Below are 27417 nucleotides of genomic sequence, written 5' to 3'. Positions count from 1 at the left end.
TAGTTTTATGTTTAAAACTGAGATTAAAACTAATTTTGCTGGTTGAATAGCTGCTACCCGCATCTAGTAGTGGTTATTTAGCTGTCTTCTAGCTTCCTAGCCACCTAACTACATTCTTTTACCCTCACCTTGTTTTAGGGCACGTAGTCTTTCGATACATGTGTCACAACAGTGGATGGAAAGTAATATAATGGCCATCGAAGAGAGAATTTCACCTTTGTCACATTTTATTTGATTTACAGCATATGGCAGGGGAGGGGAGACAGAGCGAGGCCTCTCCCTAAGTAAACCTGATACGAAGGGTGCAAGTTCAATGATATAAAATAAGCGCTGTGTCCATCCTCTACAGCGTAGAGAGAAGATGGTAATGGATCGGAGACTGTGCTGCGTCCTGGCCCTCGTCCTGGCTGCCATCTGTACAGCCCAGGCTCTTAGTAAGTATTGGCGTTAGTGAAGACTTCCAGGTTGGTACATTGATGTGCATGTTGGGTTTCAATAAAGTTGAGTCTACAGCTGGAGTTGCACTTTAGATGTGTTGATGGACTCCAAATCTCAGCATAACCTGCATTCAGAAAATGGACAACGTATTACTTTTTTTTTTATTAATGTGCACCATCTATAATAAGTCTAATCAGATGTATACTGTTCATGAGAAAGCTGGGTAACATCCAAAAGGGCTCACAATATGATGTGTACTTACCTACTTAGAAGTCCAAGTAGTGCATCTGCCCATGCATGCCGTGATAGGTCCCGAAATTTTTATATGGGGTGTAGCCAGAGGGAGTGCAGTCGCCTGGACCTTGGTATCTTCAAGTTATGAAGCTTCATAAGTTGAAGGTACCATAGCTTGAAGCTTCTGGAACCTAATGCGTGTAGCAGCCCCCATTTCCCATGTGCTGTTTAAAATACTATTGCCAAAGGAACCATCTTGACCCCTAAAGGTACTAAGGTCCAGGCGTTAATTTGCTATTTGAGGATCTGGAAAAGCCAAGTGGCAACCCCTCTTAGAGGGGGGGACTTGTTATTTGTATAGCACCAACTTATTCCACAGCACTTTCAGGTAGGTTTGTTTATTACCTCCCAATTACAATTGCTACCTCCCAGCAAGCTGGGCACTCATTTTACCAACCTCGTAAGGATGGAAGGCTGAGTCAACTTTGAGCTGGCTACCTGAACCAAGCAAGGATTGAAACTGCAACCTTCAGGTCCTGAGTGAGAGTTTAGGATTGCATTATGCTGCATTAACACTCTGCGCCACACGAGGCTTATCAGGAGGTTTTTAATGGAGGTGAAGTACAGTTGCAATCAAAATTATTCAATCCCCATTGTAAATTATGTTCATTTGCCAAATGTACAAACTTTCAACTGTTTGCAAAACAAAAATAATTTAAACAGGTCAGCATAATTAATTCAGCACAAAATGCCGCTTAAGGGCCATCCTCCCTGGCATACAGTCATCTGTGAAAAGCACACATTTTTAGTCCAAAAACGGATGAAAATGAGTTTCATGAATCCATACTGCAGTCTGCAATTTTTCAACCCTTAGTAGAGCACCTTTTGCTGTTCTACTGCAGACATGATACCAGACACTGACTTCTAACAGTGTTCCTTTAGCCCATTCCTCATGGACAATGGACTCTAGGCCACTAATATTCTTGGGTTTGGGTGCAGCAATCACCTTCACAAGGATTTTCTGTGGGGTTCAAAGTCAGGTGCCTGCGCTGGCCACTCCAAAATCTTCCTGGATTTCTTCGAGCGACTACGGACAATTGTCGGCATGTGTAAACATGGGACCTGACAGAACAAGTGAGCGAGAATCGCTCACATGTTGGAGTCACTGACTAAAAACTGAGCAACTATTTGCCAATTTAAAGAGGCAGTTGTTCATCTACAAATGCCTGCCTGTTTATTCTGAATGCAGGAAAAGATCTCCAGAGTGCTCCACCTCGATTCATTAAGGCCGCTTGCAGACGGGCGGGTCGGATCCGGAGGCGAGAATTCTCGCAGCGGAACCTGACCCCAGCGCCTGCAGGGAGGAGCGCGTACTCACCCGCGCCTGGCGGCCCCGGCTCTTTCATGTGCCGGCTGCCGGGCAGCTGGCGCATGCGCAGACCGGAGCCGGCGGCCGGGTGAGTGACGCTTCTGTGCGGGGCTCTGCGAGCCCCGCACAGAAATAGGACATGCCACGGTTTGTTTGCCACGCGACATTTTGCACGGCCAAACCGCGAGCGTCTGCATAGGAGTGCGTATGGTAATGCACTCCTATGCAGGCTTTCAGTGGCGGAAATCCCGCCGCGGGATTTCCGCCCGTGTGCAGGCGGCCTAAGAGCTGAAAGTCTGTAAATTTGGCAAATAAATCTAATTTGCAATAGAGGTTGAATAATTTTGATTGCAACTGCTTCCCGAACGGAGCAGGAAAACAAAGCCCCAGAAGAAGATGTGAGACCAACCTACAGGAATGGAGACTCCCCCTTCTTCCACGTGATCTGGGATCTTTGGCACCTGGATCATTGGGTCCTCTTCATGTTCTCTTATGCGATGCACCCCCCAGCAACGGGATAGCGGGCTCAGGTTGCTCTCCAATGGCTACCGACACTTCCTTCGCAGTCCTGCTTGCAACTCCCTTCTCTCTGCTACAATTGCTGTGTTGACCTCTGCCTACTTGTCTCACTGGAGCTGTCATGCAGCTCCTTAACTTTCAAATTGCAACAAACTTTCCTGGCATTTCAGGGGAGGGGATGGGGGCCTAGCCCAAGACTATTCTCCAAGCTGGCGCTGGATGTTCTGGGTGGTGATGCGCTATTTGCTCCAACACCGCATCATTACTGGGGTTGGGCCCTCCTACTGAAGCCTCAGATGATGCCACAACAATATAACTCCTTCTGATACTCTTAAGCATGGTGCCCAAAGTATCTCATCTGCTTTCCTTCATGGCCATGACTTTGTCCAATGGAGAAGTTGCCTCTAGCAGAGGGCTGCAGGATTGACAGAGCTCCGCGCCAACTCTCTCGCTACGCCCCCTCCTGGCTGGCTACCAGACTATAGGGTCCTGTCTCTTTAGCATCAGAGAGGCTACAACAAGATAGTGCTGTGCACCTTTACGCTTGTCTTCCCTCTGAGGAGCTGTATGCCACACTTTAGTGTAAGAAGGGAGTGCTGTGACATGACCCTCTTACACTACCTTTAGTGCCATCCTCTGAGTAAGGCCCATTTATCCTTGCCTCATTCTTACTGAGGTAATGGTAATGACAGCCTATGACTATTATTGAACGATATCACATTAGCCAAGTCACAGGATATACAAACTGTGACTCCAATAACAGGGCTAACTTGAAGCTTATGGGCCCCAAAAGAAAATTTGTAAAAGGGCCCCCATCTGCCATGTCCTATTTATAAAATTGGTATTCTTATGTCGACTTTGGGTCCCATTAGGATAGCCTACCTTTTTATGATTGGTTGTGGTCCAACCACCAGGACCCCTGCTGATCAGCACAATGAAATGGCTGTGGTATTTACACTAGCGGTTGCCTATGGTATCACGGCTTGCCATATTCTTTTGATTGGCGGGGGTCTAAGAGGTCAGATCCCCACTGATCAAACAGTGATCACAAAAATCTGAACAATGATTCCATTTTCTCTTTGCCTTCCAGCTTCCGAGCAGTGTAATGTGGACTCAAAAGCCAGAACCGATTGTGGATTTAGAGGCATCCCTCAGGCTGACTGTAATAGCAGGGGCTGCTGCTTTGACTCCAGCATTCCTGAAGTTATCTGGTGCTTCTACCCTAAAGCTCCAGAAGGTAATCTTCAAGGGGTTTTCCACTTTTAATAACACCATACACATTAAGTCTGCATATATTGCACTTTACAATTTTTGCACTGATTTTGAGTTTTATTATGTCTTTTTCTTTATTCATAGATAAAGTTGCTTTCATAAACCTACTGGTCAGTCTTATGTAACCCCATCTGGCCAGAGATTTAACCACTTAAGGACCAGGCCTAAAACACCAGATACTTTTTAGGGATTTTACCCAAGAGGTGGTTTTATTGCCCTATTATTTTTTCCTTTAGCTACCAAAATTATTTTTGCTGTGTTTTTTTCCATGACATATAGTGCTATTTTTTAATATCTTTTTCACTGGCTTTTCCCCTGTTTTTTAGTTTTATTGGTGGGTAAAAGGCTTTATAGTTGTTTAGGGTACCTTCACATGAGCGTGTTTATGTGCGTGCATATGCGCGCACAAAAACACAAGTCTATTACAACCAATGCATTCCCTATGGTGTGTTCACATGCCCGTTTTTTACAGGCGTGCGCCTGTGAAAATAGGACATGCGTACACCATAGGGAATGCACGCATTGCCTTTAATGGAGCCGCTGTTGCTGCCAGTGCTCCATTGAAGGCAATGGTCTGCCGGCACCCCTTAATTGTTCTTCAGGGAAGAGCTTTAAATATAAGCTCTTCCCTGAAAATCAATCATTTTAGTGTGAAAAAAGAAAAGAAAAATTATTTTTTAATTTATTTACCTGTCTGCCGCTGCCGTGTCCCCTGTGGGGATAAAGAACACATCAGCCACATGCGGCAGATGTTTTCTTCATCCCCGCGGGGAATAAAGAATTCCCTATCCCAGCTGTCACGGATGACAGCTGCGGTAGAGGATCCAACTGCCGACACCTCTTATTTGTTTTTCAGGGAAGGGATTTAAATATAAGGCCTTCCCAGAGAAACAAGCCAAAGTAGTGTAAAAAATATACTCACCTTTCTTCAGCTGCCGGGGCTCAGCCATGTCCTCTCTGTGCTGTTACCCACTCTGCAATGAAGTTCTTTGAGCAGGCGGGAAATTAAAATCCCTGCCTGCTGAAAGAGCTGCCTCTGATTGGCTGAGGCACTCAGACAATCACAGGCAGCTCTCCCTGAATAAATGACAGGCGAGAGCTGTCTGCGATTGGCTGAGCACCTCAGCCAATCAGAAGCAGCTCTTTCAGCAGGCGGGGATTTTAATTCCCCGTCTGCTCAAAGAACTTCATTGCAGATTCAGGGACAGCGCAGCAGGTTGCGGCTGAACCCCGGCAGCTGAAGAAAGGTGAGTATGTGTTTTTCTCTATGTTTTACACTACTTTGGCTTGTTTTTCAGGGGAGGGCTTATATTTAAAGCCCTTCCCTGAAAAACTTTTAAGGGATACCGGCAGACCATTGCCTTCAATGGAGCCACTGGCAGCAGCTGCGGCTCCAATGGAGGCAATGCGCACACCTGCATACATGCGTTTTTGCCCATACAGGGGTGCGCACATATGTACGCACCTATGTATGCAGAAGCACACGCTCGTGTGAAGCCACCATAAGTTGTTTTTATTTAATTAGAAAATTTAAACTAAAATAAAGTATCGAAAAGGGTACCTCATTTTGTTTCGGACGGTTTGATATATAATATGTATGGTTTTGGATTATAGAGCACATATGGCAATGGTTCTTCTTTTTTATGTATATATTTTTATTTTATTATGTAATTTTTTTAAATCAATTTTTTTTGCCATCTATGACCCCCCATATAAGGGTCTTATATTCACATGGTCTTTTTTTTTTTTAAACACTTCTCCACTGTAGCTAGGGACCCATAGGAGCCCCTGTTACAGGGGAAAATATCTCCCTATAGTGACAATAGTTACTTGCAGAGATGATCAAGGTCTGCTGGGACCCTGCAGCTCTGCTGTAACTGGGAGTGCCCAGTGGTCACATGACCACCGGCTTGTGTGGTGGAAGAAACACTTCCACTTTCACTTCTTAGTACATAGCACATTTTCAGTGCTAGGTACCCAGAAAAGTAGAAGCACTTCTCCCTTCTCCTCCGGGTTCTCAGCTGTGACTAACTGCTATTGGGCGGGATTAAAGCCCAGGGCCAAGCGCTATACATTTACAGCTCTTGGTCCTTAAGGGATTAATCTTATGCAGTTCCAATGGATAGAAGTCTACTCATGCTAAATCGAACCAACTTTTGTTACTCACTTCATTCTCTATATGTAGCGTCCATGGCAACTCTTATACACCACTACCATTGAGTCTGTCACTGGGGGAAGGAATACTCCCTCTCTTTCCATGCGCTGCAGGGCACTTCAACCCAAGGGTTTGGTTGGTGTGCCAGTTTTCAACACCTAGGTTGTTAGGGCACTTATGGTGATCTTTCTAGAGCTACTCCCACCGGCATGGGGACAGCGCTTCTCTGTTGCTCCTGTAAAATGGCCACTGCAATGTCATATGCGGCTGTTTCTGCAGTCTCTATCCTTGTCTCTCTCTGCCTGCATCTGCTCTCTGCTGTCCACTATAAGGGTGCTGCTACATGTGCTCTCTTTGTGCTGCACCCTGGGTCTGACCAGTGATGCAGCACAGACTCTTTTATATTGCTCATGCATGGCGCCAAAACTCTTTCCCATCTGAAGGAAGCGAGGCTGGGAGCTTCAGATAGAAAGGAATAACCAACCAAGATAACCCTAACTCACTTATATATACTGGGGGATAACTTTATAGTGAATGGATAAAAAACAAATCATCGGAGTGTCCCTTTAATTGTTTTCTTTAGTTGAGATTATAGTTTCAGGTGATTATTTTCATGCAGTTTACCCTTTTAACTTTAAGAATCGGTATAAACACATTTGTCACAATAATTATTAACATATCTATCCTTCTTTCCAGTTTGCTTCTAGATATGAACGTCATCTTCGAAAATACTTCCCTTCGTTGATGCTTTCTGATCTACTGCAGCCGAAACACCGGCATTATACATTTCTGAAAATGTCATGTTGAATAGTCACCCCCACAAACCCGTTTTAGAGAGTGCAGTATGGAATATAATCCTACACAAATGGCTGAACAAGCCATAGAGAACCAGATACGATAGAAGATCTTGGAAGATCTGGTTACACTTGACCTACATCAATACCTTAGAATACTTTAGAATATTCCTTAACAAAAACATTCAATCATTTTCTAAATCAATGTTCCTGATGTAATAAAGATCCTGGAAGTTATTAGTTCTTGTGTTTTATTTCCGATTTCTATTGCCGACCATGTAAGATCTCTATTGGCTGGAAATAAGGCTGGATAAAGGCTGATCGAGGCCAACTGTAATTTTATTTTTTAAGCTACCGGTAAATGTAACTTACAAAAAAATGCTAATTTCAAAGCATTTCTACGTTGTTAAGTAGCTCCTTTAAACCTCATGTGGGGCAGAGTGTTAAGGCAGCAGTATGCAGTCCTAAGCTCTCGATCACAACCTGAAGGTTTTTTTTAATCCATTCCTGAAGGTTGTGAGTTCAATCATGGTTCATGTAGCTGACTCAATGTTGATTCAATCTTTCATCCTTCCGAAGTCGGTAAAATGAGTACCCAGCTTGCTGGAGGGTAATAAACAAATGCAACGTCCTGTAGGGTGACTCCAGACACAAGGCACAGGTTGAGAAGCTGTGAGGATAGAGTGGTCACTTGTCACGGTGGCACTTACCAGGCTCCTTCCTGAAGGGACACACGTAGCCTTGGCCAGAGCAGCACTGGGCCTCTTCCAGACACCCCTAGGATAGGTATGCCCAATAAACTGGAGGGCAGGGATAGCAGATGTCACGGGTGATGGCACCATTCCGTTACTCACCGGTATGACCCTCGGTGGTAAATAATGGAGCCACAGACAAAAGTAACGTACCTCAGGTCCCTGGGAATGGTCAGCGCCTGGCTAATCTTTACTGAAAACAAGTTTCAGATGATGGTATAATTTACACAAAATTGGCAGTGTATGTAAAGAAGCAGACTTGAGAGTACCTCCACCAGGTGATCCCAGACTTCAGGATGGCCAGGTGTGAAAACAAATGGATGTACCTCTATGCGGTGATTCCAGACTTTGGGACGGTCGCGTAGGAAAAATAATCACTGAGTACCTCTGCACTAGGCCTGGCCGTATGCACCTTCTCTTACTCACACTCTCTTTCTCTTCTCAAGGGACTCACTCTGCCACGGTTGCTGTCACACGGCTAGTCAGGAACCGCTCTTCCTCCTCCATTCTTCACCGCATGGAAGTTGTAGGTTCCCCATGTAGCTGGCACACTCTCTCTGAGGAAGAATAGAAGACTCTCCCAGAAGAATCTCTCTTTCCTGCTCTCAGACACTCCTATTTATATTCTCACTCATACATGACCAGACAATTTGATACATTGCCAGCATCTCCCAGGCTCATGCAAACACTTAACTCCTCACTTGTCGCAGCTGTGCATTACACATAGCAGAATGACAAGACAGTTTTGCACAGCGCACCAACACATGACATTACATATATGACATTTATGGAGGGGGCCAGGAATAGATGTATTGTGCCACTACAGTTCCCCCCTACTTAAAAATAAGCCGACCCCGGAATCTCCAAAACAGAGTGTAAGATCCGGAGTCAGACTATCTTCAGTGTGTAACCTCCATTTCTCTTGTGAGGCCTCTATGCAGTAACAGAGTGTGCAATGCGAAACCTATGAACACAACTCCCCCGGTTACCTATATACAGGATAAACCCATTTCTGGTGTACTGAGACTAATGGTGAATATCACTTTCTGAGTCTAGCTTTTTGATTATGACAGCATGTAGGAAATATAACTTGCAAGTACATTTAAAGGTTCCTACTAGGCTGAACAGAATTCAGGAACACTAGTACAGCTATGGAGAACATAACTCTTCTCTCCACAGACAAAAGGAATGAGACAAGTGGAATGACCATCACTTTCTTGGTAAAGAACTGAAACACACTGCTACTAAACAACATAACAGAGACGAGTGACTGGCAGGAAAAACAAGAGACGAGTGGAATGACCATCACTCTCCCTGAAAAAGTAGTAGTCTACGATACAGTCAGTAGCTTTCGTCTACATAACTGCCTGTGACCAAGGAGAAAAATGAAAGAAAGGCCCTGCTTACTGGGACAGGCTAGACAAAGGGCAAACACTGAGACAGCACATGGGGACGCAAGAAACCTCCTGTCATACACATAAATCATGCATACCATGCACACAGTTTCACTCAGACAGGGACGTATTTAAATTGAACGTTACTTTACTTTTTAAGGGCAACAAATTTCAGTATATTAAGAGCATTAGAAAAGAAAAATAATAAGTGCACTGGAGCAAACTTCCTCCTGCACATAACTTGAATGTTACACACAATATATAACATTTTCAATGTAAAAAACATCATAAGCAGGCTATGAAAAGGGGACAAAACTTTTGAGTCCTTTTACTCGAAGAGTCCATCGTTACAAGCAATGGAAGTGGTTAGAGGGCAGCAACAGTCTACCGATTGTGATCCTCTGACCTTCATCGCTCTCTGAATCTGTCAATGAGATGATGGACGAGGGTCTGTTACTCACTGGTACCTCCACCACAGAGATCTCTGAAGTACTGCTCCACAGAATTTGATCGACTTCCTCGTCACCCTCGGATGGCACAGAACTTGCGGTGGAAGGAGAGGCATGCACAGAACTCCCTTCAGAGGATGAAGTGTCCTGAACGGTGATCAGGGACATAGCAGGTCTCCTCAGAGGTGGCCACAGGGATGGGCTGGGGACAACCTGACGCTCCCCAGTGAAATGAAAAGCAAAATTATAGTCCTCAAACTCCAGAATGAAGGACCTCAAAAGTTTCGGCATGTAGTTCTTCACCACAGAATTACGATGGTGCATGAGTATCCATGGAGGGTATTCCGCCTGGGCAGTAACATTGTCTCTCCTGAAAAGGTAGAGAGGACGCAAGGGTTCTGTAGCATCACTGATGGCCACGTCAGGTAGCGGAACAGTAGTAGGATTGGTAGGCAACCATATAAACTGGGGATCCTCCTCCTAGTAAAAAGGTTGTCTCCTGGGAGACGGTCCGGCTGCAACATCTGAGGTAGGTCGTAAGTGGAATTTTGTGTGTAAGCTGTTTTGTGTGTTTTTGTAGCGTTGAAAAATTTTATTACTCAAAAATCTTGGGCACTGGAGGAATTTGGAACCCAGCTTTGTTTTTAGCACCCAGAAATGCAAAAAGAATTTATATTTTTGTTGATGTGGGAATTTACTGCAGATTACAGCAGATTACTACTGTTTTTATACAATTTTCTGTGGAAAACTTTCTTCTCAGCAACAACCAGGTTAAATAATTGCTAATAATGTAACTTTTAGCTGTCTAACTTCATTCTTTTACCCTCATCTTCTTTTAAGGCATCCAGTTCTTCAGCCTTACAAGAGTCACAAAAGTGGAAAATAACATAATTTCCATACAAGAGGCAATTTTGCCTTGCCCACATTTTACCTCTAGCTAAATAAACCTGATTTGAAGAATGCAGTTTCCAGGGTACAAAATAACCTCTGTGACCATCCATCCTCTACAGTGCAGATAGAAGACACAATGGGTTTCGTCCTGACTACCAGCTGTTTAGCCCAGGCTCTCAGTAAGTATTGGGGTTGTGGAAAACTTCCATAGGTTGGTATATTGGTACAAGCTTGTACGTTGGTATAAGGTTGGTACATTGATGTGGCATGTTGGGTTTCAAAAAGGTTATGTGTAAACCTTGAGTTGCACTTCATATGTGTAGATCTACTACAAATCCCAGCATAATCTGCATCCAGAAAACTGGAGTAGTAAACTGAATAGTAACATTCTCACAGCAGTGCCATACACCCAGTAGTATCTGCAGTCACATAATAGTGTCCTCAGTGCCCTATTCACAGTTGTACCCATAGTGCCATCCTGACAATAGTGCCATTTTCCCCGAAGCATCTATAGTGTTAGCCTCACAGTAGTTCATTTAGTGCTATAGTTACAGTAGCATCTATAATGCCATCCTCTGGGTAAAGCCTATCATCCCAGCCTCGTTCTTACCCCTTCCGTGCTTCCATGTTGTTTGTTCTTTCTTTCCTTCTTCTATCTATAGAGTTTGTACATGTGTCTATTTCTCCACTCCTGATAGATCCTGCAGTACTACAGTACTACCTGTAGGGGACATTTCCTGGTTCGGTTACAATGCTTTTAAACAGAATGATTACCGTTCAAAAAATTGCTGGATCGTTCGAGTATTAGCGTATTAGATGGTGCTCGTTACTCAAACGAGCATCAAGCCGTGTTCGACCCCGTCCCAGTTTTTGGCTGTTTCCCGCTGTGATGTGTCTGTTTCTGTTTTGGCCCCTCCCCGACGCGACGCAGCCCGCGTCAATGGCAAATTTTTTGTCTGGCAGGCAGGAGAGGGGGAGAGAGAGAACACACGAACCAAGAAAAAAAAAAAAAAGCTCTGGACCCGGTGTCCCACATACAAAAATGCTCGAGTCTCCCATTGTAGCCAATGGGATTGGTTACTCGAGTAGAGCTCTCGAATTTTACGAAAAGCTCGACTCAAATAACGCGGACCTGAGCATTTGGGTGCTCGCTCATTTCTAATGAGCAATCATTTGCTTATCATTAGAGATGAGCGAGCACCAAAATGCTCGGGTGCTCGTTACTCGGGACGAAATTTTCGCGATGCTCGAGGGTTCGTTTCGAATAACGAACCCCATTGAAGTCAATGGGCGACCCGAGCATTTTTGTATATCGCCGATGCTCGCTAAGGTTTCCATTTGTGAAAATCTGGGCAATTCAAGAAAGTGATGGGAACGACACAGCAACGGATAGGGCAGGCAAGGGGCTACATGTTGGGCTGCATCTCAAGTTCCCAGGTCCCACTATTAAGCCACAATAGCGGCAAGAGTGGGCCCCCCCCCTCCCAACAATTTTTACTTCTGAAAAGCCCTCATTAGCAATGCATACCATAGCTAAGCACCACACTACCTCCAACTAAGCACAATCACTGCCTGCATGACACTCTGCTGCCACTTCTCCTGGGTTACATGCTGCCCAACCCCCCAATCCCCGCACGACCCAGTGTCCACAGCGCACACCAAAGAGTCCCTGCACAGCATTCAGCTGCCCTCATGCCACACGCTGGCCTCATAGCCACACCACCCTCATGTCTATTTATAAGTGCGTCTGCCATGAGGAGGAACCGCAGGCACACACTGCAGAGGGTTGGCAGGGCCAGGCAGCGACCCTCTTTAAAATGGGCGGGGCGATAGCCCACAATGCTGTACAGAAGCAATGAGAAATCCAATCCAGTGCCACCTCCATCTGGAGCTGCACACGTGGGCATAGCAATGGGGAACCTATGTGCCACACACTATTCATTCTGTCAAGGTGTCTGCATGCCCAAGTCAGACCGGGGTTTTTTATAAATAGTCACAGGCAGGTACAACTCCGCAATGGGAATTCCGTGCGCGCCCACAGCATGGGTGGCTCCCTGGAACCCAGCGGCTGTACATAAATGTATCCCATTGCAGTGCCCTGGACAGCAGAGCTAACGTCAGATTAAATGCAGGTGGGCTTCGGCCCACACTGCATGCCCCAACCTGAACGGGGTTTTTAATTCATAGACACAGGCAGGTACAACTCCCTATTGTGAAGTCCCTGTGGACCCACAGCATGGGTGGTTCCCTGGAACCCACTGGCGGTACATAAATATATCCCATTGCAGTGCCCAGTTGAGGTAATGTCATGTTTATGCAGGTGGGCTTGGGCCCACACTGCATGCCCCAGTCAGACTGGGGTTCTTTAGAAGTGGACACATGCAGTTACAACTCCGTGTGGACCGACAGCATGGGTGGCTCCCTGGAACCCACCGGTGGTACAGAAATATATCCCATTACATTGCCCATCACAGCTGAGGTAATGTCATGTTTAATGCAGGTGGGCTTCGGCCCACACTGCATGCCCCAGTCAGACTGGGGTTCTTTAGAAGTGGACACATGCAGTTACAACTCCGTGTGGACCGACAGCATGGGTGGGTGCCAGGAAGCCACCGGCGGTACATAAATATGTCCCATTGCAGTGCCCAGCACAGCTGAGGTAATGTCATGTTTAATGCAGGTGGGCTTCGCCCCACACTGCATGCCCCAGTCAGACTGGGGTTCTTTAGAAGTGGACACATGCAGTTACAACTCCGTGTGGACCGACAGCATGGGTGGGTGCCAGGAAGCCACCGGCGGTACATAAATATATCCCATTGCAGTGCCCAGCACAGCTGATGTAACGTCAGCTTTAATGCAGGTGGGCAAAAAATTAATTGGATTACACTGTAGGCGAGGGCCCCAAAAAATTGGTGTACCAACAGTACTAATGTACCTCAGAAAAATTGCCCATGCCCAACCAAGAGGTCAGGTGAAACCCATTAATCGCTTTGGTTAATGTGGGTTAATTTGTAACTAGGCCTGGAGGCAGCCCAGTTAAAATAAAAATTGGTTCAGGTGCAAGTTTCAACGCTTTAATGAGCATTGAAACGTATAAAAATTGTTTACAAAAATTATATGACTGAGCCTTGTGGGCCTAAGAAAAATTGCCCGTTCGGCGTGATTACGTGAGGTTTCAGGAGGAGGAGCAAGAGGAGGAGGATGAATATAATACACAGATTGATGAAGCTAAAAGGTCCCCGTTTTTGATGGTGATAGAGAACGATGCTTCCATCCACGGGTGCAGCCTACGTATTGTTAGGTATCGCTGCTGTCCGCTGGTGGAGAAGAGAAGTCTGGGGAAATCCAGGCTTTGTTCATCTTGATGAGTGTAAGCCTGTCGGCACTGTCGGTTGACAGGCGTGTACGCTTATCCGTGATGATTCCCCCAGCCGCACTAAACACCCTCTCTGACAAGACGCTAGCCGCAGGACAACCAAGCACCTCCAGGGCATGCAGCGCGAGTTCAGGCCATGTGTCCAGCTTCGACACCCAGTAGTTGTAGGGGGCAGAGGCGTCACGGAGGACGGTCGTGCGATCGGCTACGTACTCCCTCACCATCCTTTTACAGTGCTCCCGCCGACTCAGCCTTGACTGGGGAGCGGTGACACAGTCTTGCTGGGGAGCCAGAAAGCTGTCAAAGGCCTTGGAGAGTGTTCCCCTGCCTGTGCTGTACATGCTGCCTGATCTCTGTGCCTCCCCTGCTACCTGGCCCTCGGAACTGCGCCTTCTGCCACTAGCGCTGTCGGATGGGAATTTTACCATCAGTTTGTCCGCCAGGGTCCTGTGGTATAGCATCACTCTCGAACCCCTTTCCTCTTCGGGTATGAGAGTGGAAAGTTTCTCCTTATACCATGGGTCGAGCAGTGTGTATACCCAGTAATCTGTAGTGGCCAGAATGCGTGTAACGTGAGGGTCACGAGAAAGGATCCTAACATGAAGTCAGCCATGTGTGCCAGGGTACCTGTACGCAACACATGGCTATCCTCACTAGGAAGATCACTTTCAGGATCCTCCTCCTCCTCAGGCCATACACGCTGAAAGGATGACAGGCAAGCAGCATGGGTACCCTCAGCAGTGGGCCAAGCTGTCTCTTCCCCCTCCTCCTCATGCTCCTCCACCTCCTCCTCCTCAACGCGCTGAGATATAGACATGAGGGTGCTCTGACTATCCAGCGACATACTGTCTTCCCCTGCCTCTGCTTCTGAGCGCAAATCGTCTGCCTTTATGCTTTGCAGGGAACTTCTCAAGAGGCATAGCAGAGGAATGGTGACGCTAATGATTGCAGCATTGCCGCTCACCATGTGGGTAGACTCCTCAAAGTTTCCAAGGACCTGGCAGATGTCTGCCAACCAGGCCCACTCTTCTGTAAAGAATTGAGGAGGCTGACTCCCACTGCGCCGCCCATGTTGTAGTTGGTATTCCACTATAGCTCTACGCTGCTCATAGAGCCTGGCCAACATGTGGAGCGTAGAGTTCCACCGTGTGGGCACGTCGCACAGCAGTCGGTGCACTGGCAGATGAAACCGATGTTGCAGGGTGCGCAGGGTGGCAGCGTCCGTGTGGGACTTGCGGAAATGTGCGCAGAGCCGGCGCACCTTTCCGAGCAGGTCTGACAAGCATGCGTAGCTTTTCAGAAAGCGCTGAACCACCAAATTAAAGACGTGGGCCAGGCATGGCACGTGCGTGAGGCTGCCGAGCTGCAGAGCCACCACCAGGTTACGGCCGTTGTCACACACGACCATGCCCGGTTGGAGGCTGAGCGGCGCAAGCCAGCGGTCGGTCTGCTCTGTCAGACCCTGCAGCAGTTCGTGGGCCGTGTGCCTCTTCTCTCCTAAGCTGAGTAGTTTCAGCATGGCCTGCTGACGCTTGCCCACCGCTGTGCTGCCACGCTGCGCGACACCGACTGCTGGCGACGTGCTGCTGCTGACACATCTTGATTGCGAGACAGAGGTTGCGTAGGAGGAGGAGGGTGGTTTAGTGGAGGAAGCATACACCGCCGCAGATACCAGCACCGAGCTGGGGTCCGCAATTCTGGGGGTGGGTAGGACGTTAGCGGTCCCAGGCTCTGACTCGGTCCCAGCCTCCACTAAATTCACCCAATGTGCCGTCAGGGAGATATAGTGGCCTTGCCCGCCTGTGCTTGTCCACGTGTCCGTTGTTAAGTGGACCTTAGCAGTAACCGCGTTGGTGAGGGTGCGTACAATGTTGCGGGAGACGCGGTCGTGCAGGGCTGGGACGGCACATCGGGAAAAGTAGTGGCGACTGGGAACCGAGTAGCGCGGGGCCGCCGCCGCCATCATGCCTTTGAAAGCCTCCGTTTCCACAAGCCTATACGGCAGCATCTCCAGGCTGATCTATTTGGCTATGTGCACGTTTAACGCTTGAGCGTGCGGGTGCGTGGCGGCGTACTTGCGCTTGCACTCCAACACTTGCGCTAGCGACGGCTGGACGGTGCGCTTAGAGACATTGCTGGATGGGGCCGAGCACAGCGGAGGTGAGGGTGTGGGTGCAGGCCAGGAGACGGTAGTGCCTGTGTCCTCAGAGGGGGGTTGGATCTCAGTGGCAGGTTGGGGCACAGGGGGAGAGGCAGTGGTGCAAACCGGAGGCGGTGAACGGCCTTCGTCCCACCTTGTGGGGTGCTTGGCCATCATATGTCTGCGCATGCTGGTGGTAGTGAGGCTGGTGGTGGTGGCTCCCCGGCTGATCTTGGCGCGACAAAGGTTGCACCCCACTGTTCTTCGGTCGTCTGCACTCTCAATGAAAAACTGCCAGACCTTTGAGCACCTCGGCCTCTGCAGGGTGGCATGGCGCGAGGGGGCGCTTTGGGAAACAGTTGGTGGATTATTCGGTCTGGCCCTGCCTCTACCCCTGGCCACCGCACTGACTCTTCCAACCTGCCCTGCTGCTGCACTTGCCTCCCCCTCTGAAGACCTGTCCTCAGTAGGCTTAGCAAACCAGATGGGGTCAGTCACCATCGTCCTGCTGCTCTTCCTCCGAATCCTCTGTGCGCTCCTCCCTCGGACTTACTCCAATTACCAATACCTGAGTGATAGACAACTGTGTCTTATCGTCATCGTCCACCTCACCCACTGAAAGCTCTTGAGACAGTTGCCGGAAGTCCCCAGCCTCATCCCACGGACCCCGGGAACTTTCCAAAGGTTAGGCATCGGTCACGACAAACTCCTCCGGTGGGAGAGGATTCAGAATGTGTCATTGTAATGGAGTGAGGAGGCTGGGAGGAAGGAGGAGCAGCAGCCAGAGGATTCAGAGTTGCAGCAGTGGACGGCGTAGAACTCTGGGTGGTGGATAGATTGCTGGATGCACTTTCTGCCATCCACGACAGGACCTGCTCACACTGCTCAGTTTCTAATAAAGGTCTACCGCGTGGACCTATTAATTGTGTGATGAATGTGGGGACGCCAGAAACCTGCCTCTCTCCTAATCCCGCAGCAGTCGGCTGCGATACACCTGGATCAGGAGCTCGGCCTGTGCCCACACCCTGACTTGGGCCTCCGCGTCCTCGCCCGCGTCCACGTCCTCTAGGCCTACCCCTATCCCTCAGCATGGTGTATTACCAGTAGTGCAGAAACAGAACGCTGTAATTAAATGTGCCACTTATTGGCCTGTGGTTGGAGGCTGACTTTGCTTACGGAACGCACAGCAGAGCCAGGAAAGAATTTTGCGCAAGCCTGCTGTAACACTTAGCTGGCTGCGTATTAATTAGGACTACTACCCCCAGCAGAGACACAGTACACTCAGGACGGTCACAGGCAGCCCAAATAGAATGTTTTTTCCCAAATTTTTTTGGAAAAGCCCACTGCCTATATAGACAGTATACGTCTTTCACCTTTTTCACTGTCCCTGCCTGAGCATTACTGGCCCTATACTATGTAAAATTACTGCAGACTGTTTCCCTCTGGACAGGATGACAGCGGTGATGTAATGAGCAACGCAGAGCTAGGAAAGAATTTAGCGCAAGCCTGCTGTAACACTTAGCTGGCTGCGTATTAATTAGGACTACTACCCCCAGCAGAGACACAGTACACTCAGGACGGTCACAGGCAGCCCAAATAGAATTTTTTTTCCCAAATGAATGTTTTTTCACAGAGAATGAAAGACTGAAAGATTGTGATTGTTCACTCAAGCGAACTATTATTGCTACGTGCAAAAGTACCTTTAGGCCCCATTTAGATTTGGTGGATTATTTGCAAATTTTCATTGCAAGAAAAATCTGCAACAAAGTAAAGTACAACATACAGGGTGTCCCAAAAAATGTATACGCACTTTGAATGATTATAAAGTCAGTGTTTATTAATATACAACCTTAGCCAGAAGTATATACCTGAGCTGATGGGTAGAGTAAAAGGCCATTATAGAGGCAGGGGCCCGTAAAACTAATTTTCAAAAGTACCTCTTTACGATAACCCCAACGTACACAGTCGAACGCCTTCTCTGCATTCAAAGCTAGGAGCAGAGAAGTGTTCTACCATTCAACATCATAGAGATAATGTCAATATAGCGACGTGTACCATCAACTGTTTGACGTCCTTTCAAAAATCCCAGTTGATCTTTATCAATCAAATTTGACATAACCTCAGATAAACTATTGGCTAATGTTTTAGCATATCATTTTATGTCCATATTTAAAAGGGAGATAGGTCTGAAATTAGGTGGACAGTCTGGGGCCTTACTAGGTTTAGGTAGGGTGATGATCAGCGCTTCCCACCGGGCGCTCTTCCTTCTGCCTGCTCTTCCTTGGCAGTCATTGTTCCATCAGCCAATCCTTCAGTAGCGGCAGCAGGGTTCTCTTCTGGCATGCACGATGTCTGAGGCTGTGGAAGACCTGGGGACTGCATCAGCAAGATGCTGGTGCTCCAGGCCTTACACTAGACACGGGTCCTGGGGGAAAACCCAGGAGTGACTGTACACTGCTTGTCGCTTCACTGTCTGATGTCCAGCTAGCTGGTAATGCAGCAAGCAGAAGTTGGCGGAAGTAGCCCGAGTGAGTATGCTAACTCTGACCTGGTCACGGTGTTCGCTACTCCTACGCCTATAATGGTGGCTCGTGCAGTGGGTGGGAATGCAATAGGGAACTAAGTGATAACTATTAGCAATGAGTATAATGTCTGATGTGACGCCAGTGCCTTTTAATGTGGGTGTCTTTGCGATGACGAAATAAAGTGACAAGTCAATGAAAGCATCAGTAAAACCGAAGGCACACAATTTACTGGAATTCAGAATAAATTCAACAGTCAGAACTTTTCAGAACTACATACAGTGAAATTACCTCTAACTTCAGGTACTGGCAAGATATCATCAATTCGTTCCCTGGGGAATGAGGCTGCCAGGCTAGGTTAAGTGGGTGCTGTGCTGGAGGGTTATTTGTGGAGGTATGGAGGAAATAGTGCAGGCTCTCCTGACACACTGATTTCTGACTTTGCAGGGACAAGATCAACTCACGATTGTGATGCCTGTTTCTCTTCCAGTCTCCGCAGGGTCTGCCCTGTCTCCCACTCTCCAGGCCTCCTCCCTCCGCCTGACATCCTGCACCCGAACTTAGGTGGAACTCCCCTGGCTCTTCTCAGGCTTGAGTTCCCTCACTCCAGAGTTGCCTTCACTCCCCCTGCCTAACCGCACTCACGCTCTGTACTTTATACTCTCCCCACTAACCAATCATGAGCTAAGCGGAATTCCTAACCAATCCCATTCCTAGCTAGGGGTGATTGACATGTAACACAGTGGGTTAAGGTGCATTCTGCATAGTCATGTAGGGTTAGTCTGAGAAGACGCTAGACATGAACTCTTAGTGACCCAAACAAGGCCAATACACATAACAGAACACTAACACGCACATACATATATACATATACGCTCCACTAGAATTAGCTATGGAATTCCTGTGGACCCCAACTCTAGGGGTACTACAGTAAGCTCCAGCAGCCGCCACAGATCACAACTGCAGGAATTGAGGTGAGCTAGGAATAAGCTCCATAAAGGGCCCTGTCTTAGACATCTAGCCAGCAATAATAATCATCACACCCTGCACTTCACTGTCTTGGACTATAGGGACCACTTAAGACCTAAATTAACTCATTACACACTTCTCATATACTGGTATGTGTTTTTTGAGGCTACACTGTAGTGAAGACTTCAATGGCTTTGTGGTACTTAGATTTTCTGCTACATTCTGGATCTGTACCAGAAGCCTTATAAGAGACAGCTATTTACTGCCACCTAGTGGCTTTTTTATATCAAACAGCACGACTAAGGTCCTCACTCCTGACTAACCAGTTAAACAGATATTAGCTGTAACACCGCTGCCTGAGCTAATACAGTCCACAAATGGGCTTATTGAATTTCTGTCTGCCTTATCAAGTTTGGACTCTCAGTTATCTTTAGCTTTATGTTCCACTAAGCAGCAACAAAGACAAACGCAAATAACAAAGAAGAATGAAATGGACAAACAATCCTCCATTACAATTCCAGAGAGATTATGCCAAGACCTAATAAAAGTCAAGCCTGGTGTTCACAGTGCAGTAAAAACGGCAAATGACCTTTGTTCTGTGTTTCAGTAAGGTGACAATAATGCTACATATGAAGTTAATCATTTTTTTAACCCCTTAAGATCATGGCCTATTTTGGCGTTGAGGACCAAACGACCTTTGGTAGATTTTAATCTCCATTTTTCAAAAGCCATAACTTTTATTTTTCCGTCGATACAGCCATGTGCGGGCTTCTTTTTGCATGGCGAACTGTAGTTTTTATTGGTGCCATTTTTGGGTACATATCGTAAAACTTTTATTATTTTTTCATGATCGCTAAGAGAGAAAACGCATCAATTCTGCCAAAGATTTTTTTTTAAGTGTTAATTATGCAGTATAACTGACACAATAAATTTTTTCTGCGGGCCGGTACGATTACAACGATACCAAAATTCTTATATTTTTTTTTAGGTTTTTCCACTTTTCTGCAATAAACCCACTTTTTTTGGAAAAATAATTTTTTTTCTAAATCGCTGCATTCAAAGTCCTATAACTTTTTTATTTTTCCATGGACGGAGCTCTCTGAGGGCTTATTTTTTGCGAGACGAGCTGTAGTTTTTATTGGTACCATTTTGGGGTACATACTTTTTTTGATCACTTTTATTGTGTTTTTTGGGAGGCGAAATGCTAAAAATTTGCATTTTGCCTTAGTTTTTTAGTGTTTTTTTTTACGTGTTCAATTTTTTGGTACGTGTCTTTACGGACACGACGATACCAAATATGTGAGATTTTTAATTTTTCAATTTTTTTATGCTAATATGAGAAAAAGCATAAAAAAGGGTTTTTAACATTTTTATTTTTTGTACATTATTTAGATTTTTTTTTTTACACTATTTTTGTCCCTCTGGGGGACTTTTACTGTAGCACCATGGATCGCTACGATAAGGCATTGCAGGACATCTCTCCTGCCATGCCTTATTGCTTATTACAGCGATCCCAGGCAGTGGCAATACAGGACGCCAGTATCTGGCATCCTTTTGCCATGGCAACCAGCCGGGCTCTCTGCGATAACATCGCGAGAGCCGGCTGAAGTCACAGAGGGAGCACGCTCCCTCTGTGAGCCCTTTACCCTGCCGTGATCTACTTAGATTGCGGCAGGGAAGGTGTTAACAGCAGGGGGCGCATCTCCGATGCACCCCCGTTGTTGCAGCGGGATGCCAGCTATCAGTGACAGCCGGCCTCCGCTGCTGGATAGCGCGAGATTTGTTATGATCTCACGCTATCCCCATGACGTAACGGTGCTTGATTTTGCGGGAAGTACCCCGCTCCAATGACGTACCCTTATGGGCTCTGTGATGGCTCATTTTTGTGGGATGAGCTACAGTTTTTATTGGTACCATTTTGGGGTACATACATTTTTTTGATCATTTTTTTAACTGTATTTTTTTCCATGGTGTTGGTATTAGTGTATCTTGACGCCACCGCAAGTAGAAATGGCGTCCAGATACAGGGGGTTTGACAGGTCGGTGACGCCCCCTTTTTTTGATTGGCTGCATGGCATTCATGGCTTCCTTGTGCTCACAGGTCCTGCTTCTTGTCCCAGTGTGAGTGTAGGCGCCTAACTTCAGTGCTGCTGGGAGGATGCCGTTGTCTACTGTTACAGCGGGGCCAGGAGTAGGAGTTGTCAGTAGCGCTCTCACAAGCTTCAGCTGTAAGAAGGAGGAATAGCTGGCAGGGACACTGACAGCTGCCACCCCTACTAGCAAGCGGAGTTCAAATCGGCGGCAGAAGCAGGAGCTGTAATTGGCGCAGGCACTGGCAGTAGGTGAAAGGAGGGGAATGTGCCAGCAGGGAGAGTGACAGCGGCCCCCTACTACCAAGCGGAGCTAACATAGGCAGCAGGAGCAGGATCTGTCAGCAGAATGGGCAACGTCAGGAGCTATACGGAGGAGTAAGGTCTGCCAGGGAGAGTGATAGCGGCGCCTGTACAATCAATCTGAGGTGACAGCGGCGGCAGGAGCTGTCAGCAGCGCAGAGATGACCAGCAGCTGTAAGCATTACAAAGGGGTGGCTGGGAGAGTGACAGCTGCCCCACTACAAGGCAGCAGAGGGCGTCCGCTTTATCACTGCTGTGCCGGCTACTGTCACATCGGGGCCAGAAGCAGGACCTGTGAGCCCGAACTAAGGCACAATGCCTTGCAGCCAATTAGAAAAAGGGGGCATCACCGCACTGTCAAACCCCCTGTGTCTTGACACCACCTCTACTTCCATTGGCGTCAACGGTGAGATCGGGGGAGCCGTGCAGGTGCCATGGCTCCCCCGTGGGGTGGCTTGATATACTGCCTGTCAAAAAGCAGTATGACATAATGCTATAGCATTACATCATACTGCAGGAGCGATCAAAGCATCGCTGGCTGTGGTCCCCCCCTGGGGACTGAAAGAAAATGTAAAAAAAAAAAATAAAGTTTTACTAATTATTTAAAAAAAAGTAATAAAAGTTTATAAAAAAAACCTTTTTCCATTTTTGCAATAAAAGAATCTAAATAATAAAGCAAAAATATGCATTTGGTATCGCTGCATCCGTAAAAGTCCGATCTAGCAAAGTAATGCATTATTTATCGCACACAGTGAACATCATCCAAAAAAAAAAATAAAGAATGCCAGAAATGTGCTTTTTTGGTCACCCTGTCTCCAAGAAAAAATGTATTAAAAAGTGATCAAAAAGTCGTTTGTATACAAAAATGTAAAAAAGCAAAAAAGCTCCATCACTAAGGGTATAATATATACTGCAGTACTTCATTATTGCAGTACGTAGTGATTTTCAATGATGCTTATTGCATAGGCGTACCGTCAGGAGGCCCCGCTGCCTTGCCATATAATAATTATTACCTGCCAGTCAGTTGCGCTGCTGGCCGCATGATTGTTGTGGCTAGCAGTCTGATTGTGCAGGTGAAGAGAGGAGGAGACTGATAGGAGCCTGAGACAGGGCATGCAGCAGAGTGGAGGCGGATGATGATGTAATCATCTAGCTGCTCTTTTAGGTCTCCTGTCCACGGGCCATTATTCACTGCGCTCCCCGCAGTGATAATCCGGCTGCGGGAAACGCAGTGAACACTTTCCATAGACTTACTATGGAAAGCGCAGCCCTGCTGTCTATGAGGGGAGAATCATAGCGACTCTCTGCTTGCTGGATTTAAATCGCAGCATGCTGCGATTAGCCACGATTCTCCGCGGTGAGCCTATCTGTCAGATAGGCTCAGCGCGGAGAGCTATCAGCTCTCCCCTGTTCCCCCGGTGGAGATCTGCCGTTGGATATCGCTACGCCCGTGGAAAGGAGGCCTATCAGTGTCTGTGTGCTCTGCTCACACTGCAGGCGTGTGCTGGAATAGCACAGAGAAAAGGTAGTCCAAGAGTCACAACTGCGATTTAAGCAAGGAATGGTGGTGTTCCCAGGACCTGTCCTAGTCTGACTGTCTAAGGCTACTCTCACACAGATGTTTTTCACCGCGTTTATTGCGGCCTTTTTGAACGCTGTGGTAATTGCGATATAACGCTCCTATCGATTTCATTGGGAGCCTCACAGACAAGTGGTCGAATGCGGCGCCTTCCAGTGCAGTGATTTTTGAGCGCTGTCTGTTGGGGTATGCAAAAGCCACTGCATATGTGCTATCATCCTAATTCAGGGGTTTATACCTCTATAGACTTGAGTGAAGTCTGTGCATCCCATGTTCCATCAGTGTCCTGTGAGACCCTACTCCTTCTCGGACAGGTTGAGCCACATAGACCTATGTATCCTGGGGATGATTTAGCATAACACGTATATTTCTCACTGAGCGTATGTCCTTTCCCATTTTATACCACCACACTCTTTCATTGCCTGACATGCATCAAACAAAAGAGAGACTGGCCCTGCTCATACCCGTGCAAGCAATGTTTCTGGTTTTGACTTTAACTAAGCCTTTATCCATTTTTCAGAGGGAGGATATACTGGATTATAGCATACTAGTAGAGATGAGCGAGCATTGCCCTTAGTGAGTACCTGCCCACTCGCGAGCAAAGATTCGACTGCCGGCGGCAGGCGGGGAGCGGCGGGGGAGAGCGGGGAGGAATGAAGGGGAGATCTCTCTCCCTCTCTTTCCCCCCCGCTCCCACCTGCTCACCGCAGCAGCTCACCCGTCACCCGCGGCGGCAGCCGAACCTTTAGAGACGAGCTGGGAGATACTCGACTAAGGCACTACTCGATCGATACATACTAGCTGATATACTCGGCTTCGCCCAAGTAATTTGGTACTGGTGTTTATCTGGTGTTCACACGGAAAATCTTATGAAGTCGTGGTTACTTTAGAGATACCGAGGAAAAAAAAATATGTTCACCATTTTGCATAGTTCTCTGCGTTACTCAGGAAACACCTCATGGAGGTAACCATGCAACAATTCCTTTATATAAAATGACATCAGGAAGTGAGAGAATTAGATTCCGTACGTAAAATTTGGACGCTAATTCTTTTGCGCTAGAATTGAATAATCGAGTTGGGACCCATTAGCTTTTCATATTTATGACATAATCAATGCTTGTGCCAAATTTCATGTTTCTACGACATCAAAAGTTTGAGTATTGGTGGCGAGTCAGTGAGTGAGTGAGTGAGTGAGTCAGTGAGGGCTTTCGTCTTTATATATATAGATGATTTATGAATTTTGTTTACACATGTAGTAAGTGGTTTTATTGCATGTACAACCCCCTACTTGTCTCCCTTTACACGTGTAGTAAGTATGGTACAGTAATATCAGTAATGTGCTTGTGGTACATGTATTCATTTTAGCTTTTTGTATACATTTATCACAATTATTGGCGTAATTCCAAATCTCGTGAATGGAGAGTAATCCTACCACCCCCAACACAATCTGTAGTAGGTTCTTAATTCTTCTTGTTGTCTTGCAGCTGTAGCTCTCCCCTCTCCTAGGTATTTGAGGGAAAAACAATGTATCTGTGCTAAAACCACTGTCTCTGTTGTAGTAAACACTGTCAGCAGGTGCCTCCCCACTTTCAGTAGGGGGCAAGATCTTAATCTGGTTCAAGACACTTCTGATACAAAATAACAAGGATCAGCGCCTACTCACACAAAACGATTTTAAAAGGATGTGAGATACTTTTAAGTACTCACCTGGTGCTCGGCCAAAACTCCTGTCCAGGAGATTGACCGGCACCTTGTATCCGAGCTGGCTCGTAGCGTCCCTGGAGTCCCGGATCCTGATTACCGGAGAGCGTCTCTGGGGTTGACAGCCGTAACGGGCTGTTTATGCAATCACTCGTATCAGATAGGAAAAATTCCCCCGCGCTCGTGGGTTCCAGCAGAGATAAAGGACACACTGTCCGTAGATAACTTTAACTAATTTATTAGTTCCTTTGCTACGCGTTTGTTCAAGTGTATGCCTGATGAGAGCGGGTAAGCCCGCAGAAACGCGTAGCAAAGGAACTAATAAATTAGTTAAAGTTATCTACGGACAGTGTGTCCTTTATCTCTGCTGGAACCCACGAGCGCGGGGGAATTTTTCCTATCTGATACGAGTCAAGACACTTCTGGAGGTTTTTATGGTGCGCTTCAGGGGATCTGTTGGGTGTGGTAAGCCGGCGCGATCAGTGTAGGCCACTTTGACTCTGGTATGGTGGATTCAAGGTCCCATCTCAGCAACTTTAACAGCAGTTGAGGTAGATAGAATAACAGTGTATGGACCCTTCCACCTTGGTTTCAGAGGCCTCTGGTGCCAATCTTTCACCCAGACTTTTTTCCCTGGAAGAAAAAGAAGTATACAACAATATCCAGACATATAGGTAACTTTTGCACAGCAGTATTCAAACAGGTGACCTTTCTCCTGCTCTTTTGGTGATTGTTGCCATGGTCTTACCCAGGGCAAGAATCTGCTGGTGATTTGTCATCTCTCCCACTACTTTGTTGTCTGCTCTAATCCCCAATACTACCTCGCTGGGCCTATCCTTTATCATCTTAAAAGGGGAATAACCAGTTCTTTTAGTGGGGGCAGACCTGATTCTAAGCAGAGTAATGGGTAGGACCTTTGGTTATTTTAGGTGAATCTCCAAACAGAACTTGCCCTTAGGTAAGTTTTAAAGTCCGGTTCATGTGTTCAACCTTTCCTGAGCTGTGGAGTCTGTAGGCAGAGTGCAATTTCCATCTGATCTTGAGGCTACTGGCAATCTCTACAGCGAAGGTTGGTCCATTGTCTAACCGAATCCGCACCGGTAGGCCATGTCTTGGAAATATGTCTCTCAGTAACACTGGCCACTTTGGTTGATTTTTCAGTCATAGTTGGGTAGGCCTCCACCCACCCCGTGTATGTGCAGACAAAGACCAGGAGATACTTCCATTCATCAGCTGCAGGCATTTGAGTAAAGTCGACTAGTGCATCTCGGAAGAGTGTTGCTCCATAAGATTGTGTCCCTGAAGTCTTTAGAGGACATTGTCTGGAATTATTTTTAGCGCAAATGACACATTTTCTGGTGATCGCCTGGTAAGTCTTGGGATGTACAGCAAATCTTGACTTTGATTTTCCATAGTAGTCGACCCATAGTGTGTGTCCACATGCACTTTCTTGACATTGCTAGTGCTGTTGGGATCACAATTCTTCCACCTGAGAAGATGAACCAGACATCAGGTGTGTATTTTCCAGCTTTTGTCTTTAGCCAATCCTGTTCATTTTGATTGTAGCAGGGGTTCCAGTTGCTGAAGGGAAACGGGCAAAAGGCTTGTAGCTTGACAGGACTTTAGGCACTTAGGAGAGTGGCAGCTTGCTTGGTAGCAGCATCTGCTTTTCTGTTTCCTTGTGCAATGACTGAGTTTCTCTTCTGATGTCGTTGGAGTAATCAAACACTTTTCTTTGTACAGAGCCCTATGAACATGGAGAGTGAGGAAGGCATACTTTGAATCAGTGAAGATGTTGACTTTCAACCCAGCTGCCAGCAATGCCTCATTGACAGCTCTTCAAATGGATCCATGTGGACATAATTTTGTTCCCAAGGGGACTTGGACTTATGCTCACTTGATCGCTTGAACTATATAGTGAAATATGTCAGAGGTGCAGTATATAGTGATTTTCAATTAAGCCTATTTAGCCCTGCTATAAGCCGCCAGCACACGACCCAGTTTAAATTGCCGAATCTGTGATCGTCTCCCATGTGGATAATCCGTGGCATTCCGCACCAATTTAAAACAATAGAGCATCCGCATGTCTGCTTATGTGAGTGGACAATGACTGCGATTTTCATTTCATGTAAAAAAAATAAATAAATCGCAGAACATGCCTAGAATAGTCTCCCATATAAGTTAATGGCTCAGCCTCTGTCCATTGTGTGAATGGCCCATGAGGCTGCTGTAAAACACATCTTAAAGTGCTGTTAAATGTAGCTCAGGCAAGATGGCAGCCCTATACTCATGTGTAGACAACAGAATAAAAAAATTCTACAATCTGAAAACAGAAACAGATTAGAAAAATAGAAAATGGAAAATGTTTCTTCACCTGGTCTTAATTAATAAAAAAACTATTATAGTCCCTTTAAAGTCCCTTTAAAGTGAAAAGAAGGAGGGGAAAGAAGGATTAAAAGGCATGATTCCT

The 27417-nt window shown here is 46.6% G+C and overlaps 1 protein-coding gene and 1 long non-coding RNA gene across 2 annotated transcripts; both read left to right on the top strand.

Annotated features, from left to right (window-relative positions):
* Positions 1-296: 296 nt before the first annotated feature.
* On the top strand, positions 297-7018 carry LOC136625306 (trefoil factor 3-like). The gene is made up of 3 exons (XM_066599398.1): positions 297-434; positions 3651-3797; positions 6684-7018. Exons 1-3 carry the CDS (start codon positions 362-364, stop codon positions 6692-6694), a joined length of 231 nt encoding a protein of 76 aa, XP_066455495.1. The 5' UTR covers positions 297-361; the 3' UTR covers positions 6695-7018.
* Positions 7019-10302: 3284 nt separating this feature from the next.
* Positions 10303-27112, top strand: LOC136625307 (uncharacterized). Its single transcript, XR_010792536.1, has 2 exons — positions 10303-10446; positions 26691-27112. It is a non-coding gene; the product is annotated as an uncharacterized lncRNA (long non-coding RNA).
* Positions 27113-27417: the final 305 nt, after the last annotated feature.

This window comes from Eleutherodactylus coqui, chromosome 4 (genome assembly GCF_035609145.1).
Source record: "Eleutherodactylus coqui strain aEleCoq1 chromosome 4, aEleCoq1.hap1, whole genome shotgun sequence".
Taxonomy (NCBI): domain Eukaryota; kingdom Metazoa; phylum Chordata; class Amphibia; order Anura; family Eleutherodactylidae; genus Eleutherodactylus; species Eleutherodactylus coqui.
This window is presented reverse-complemented; position numbering and strand designations above follow the sequence as displayed.

Excerpts from the sequence above, each read along its gene's own strand:
- LOC136625306 (XM_066599398.1), top strand. The coding sequence starts at position 362 with ATGGTAATGGATCGGAGACTGTGCTGCGTCCTGGCCCTCGTCCTGGCT. Across the intron at positions 435-3,650 it reads CTGTACAGCCCAGGCTCTTA|CTTCCGAGCAGTGTAATGTG; the intron begins GTAAGTATTGGC and ends TTTGCCTTCCAG.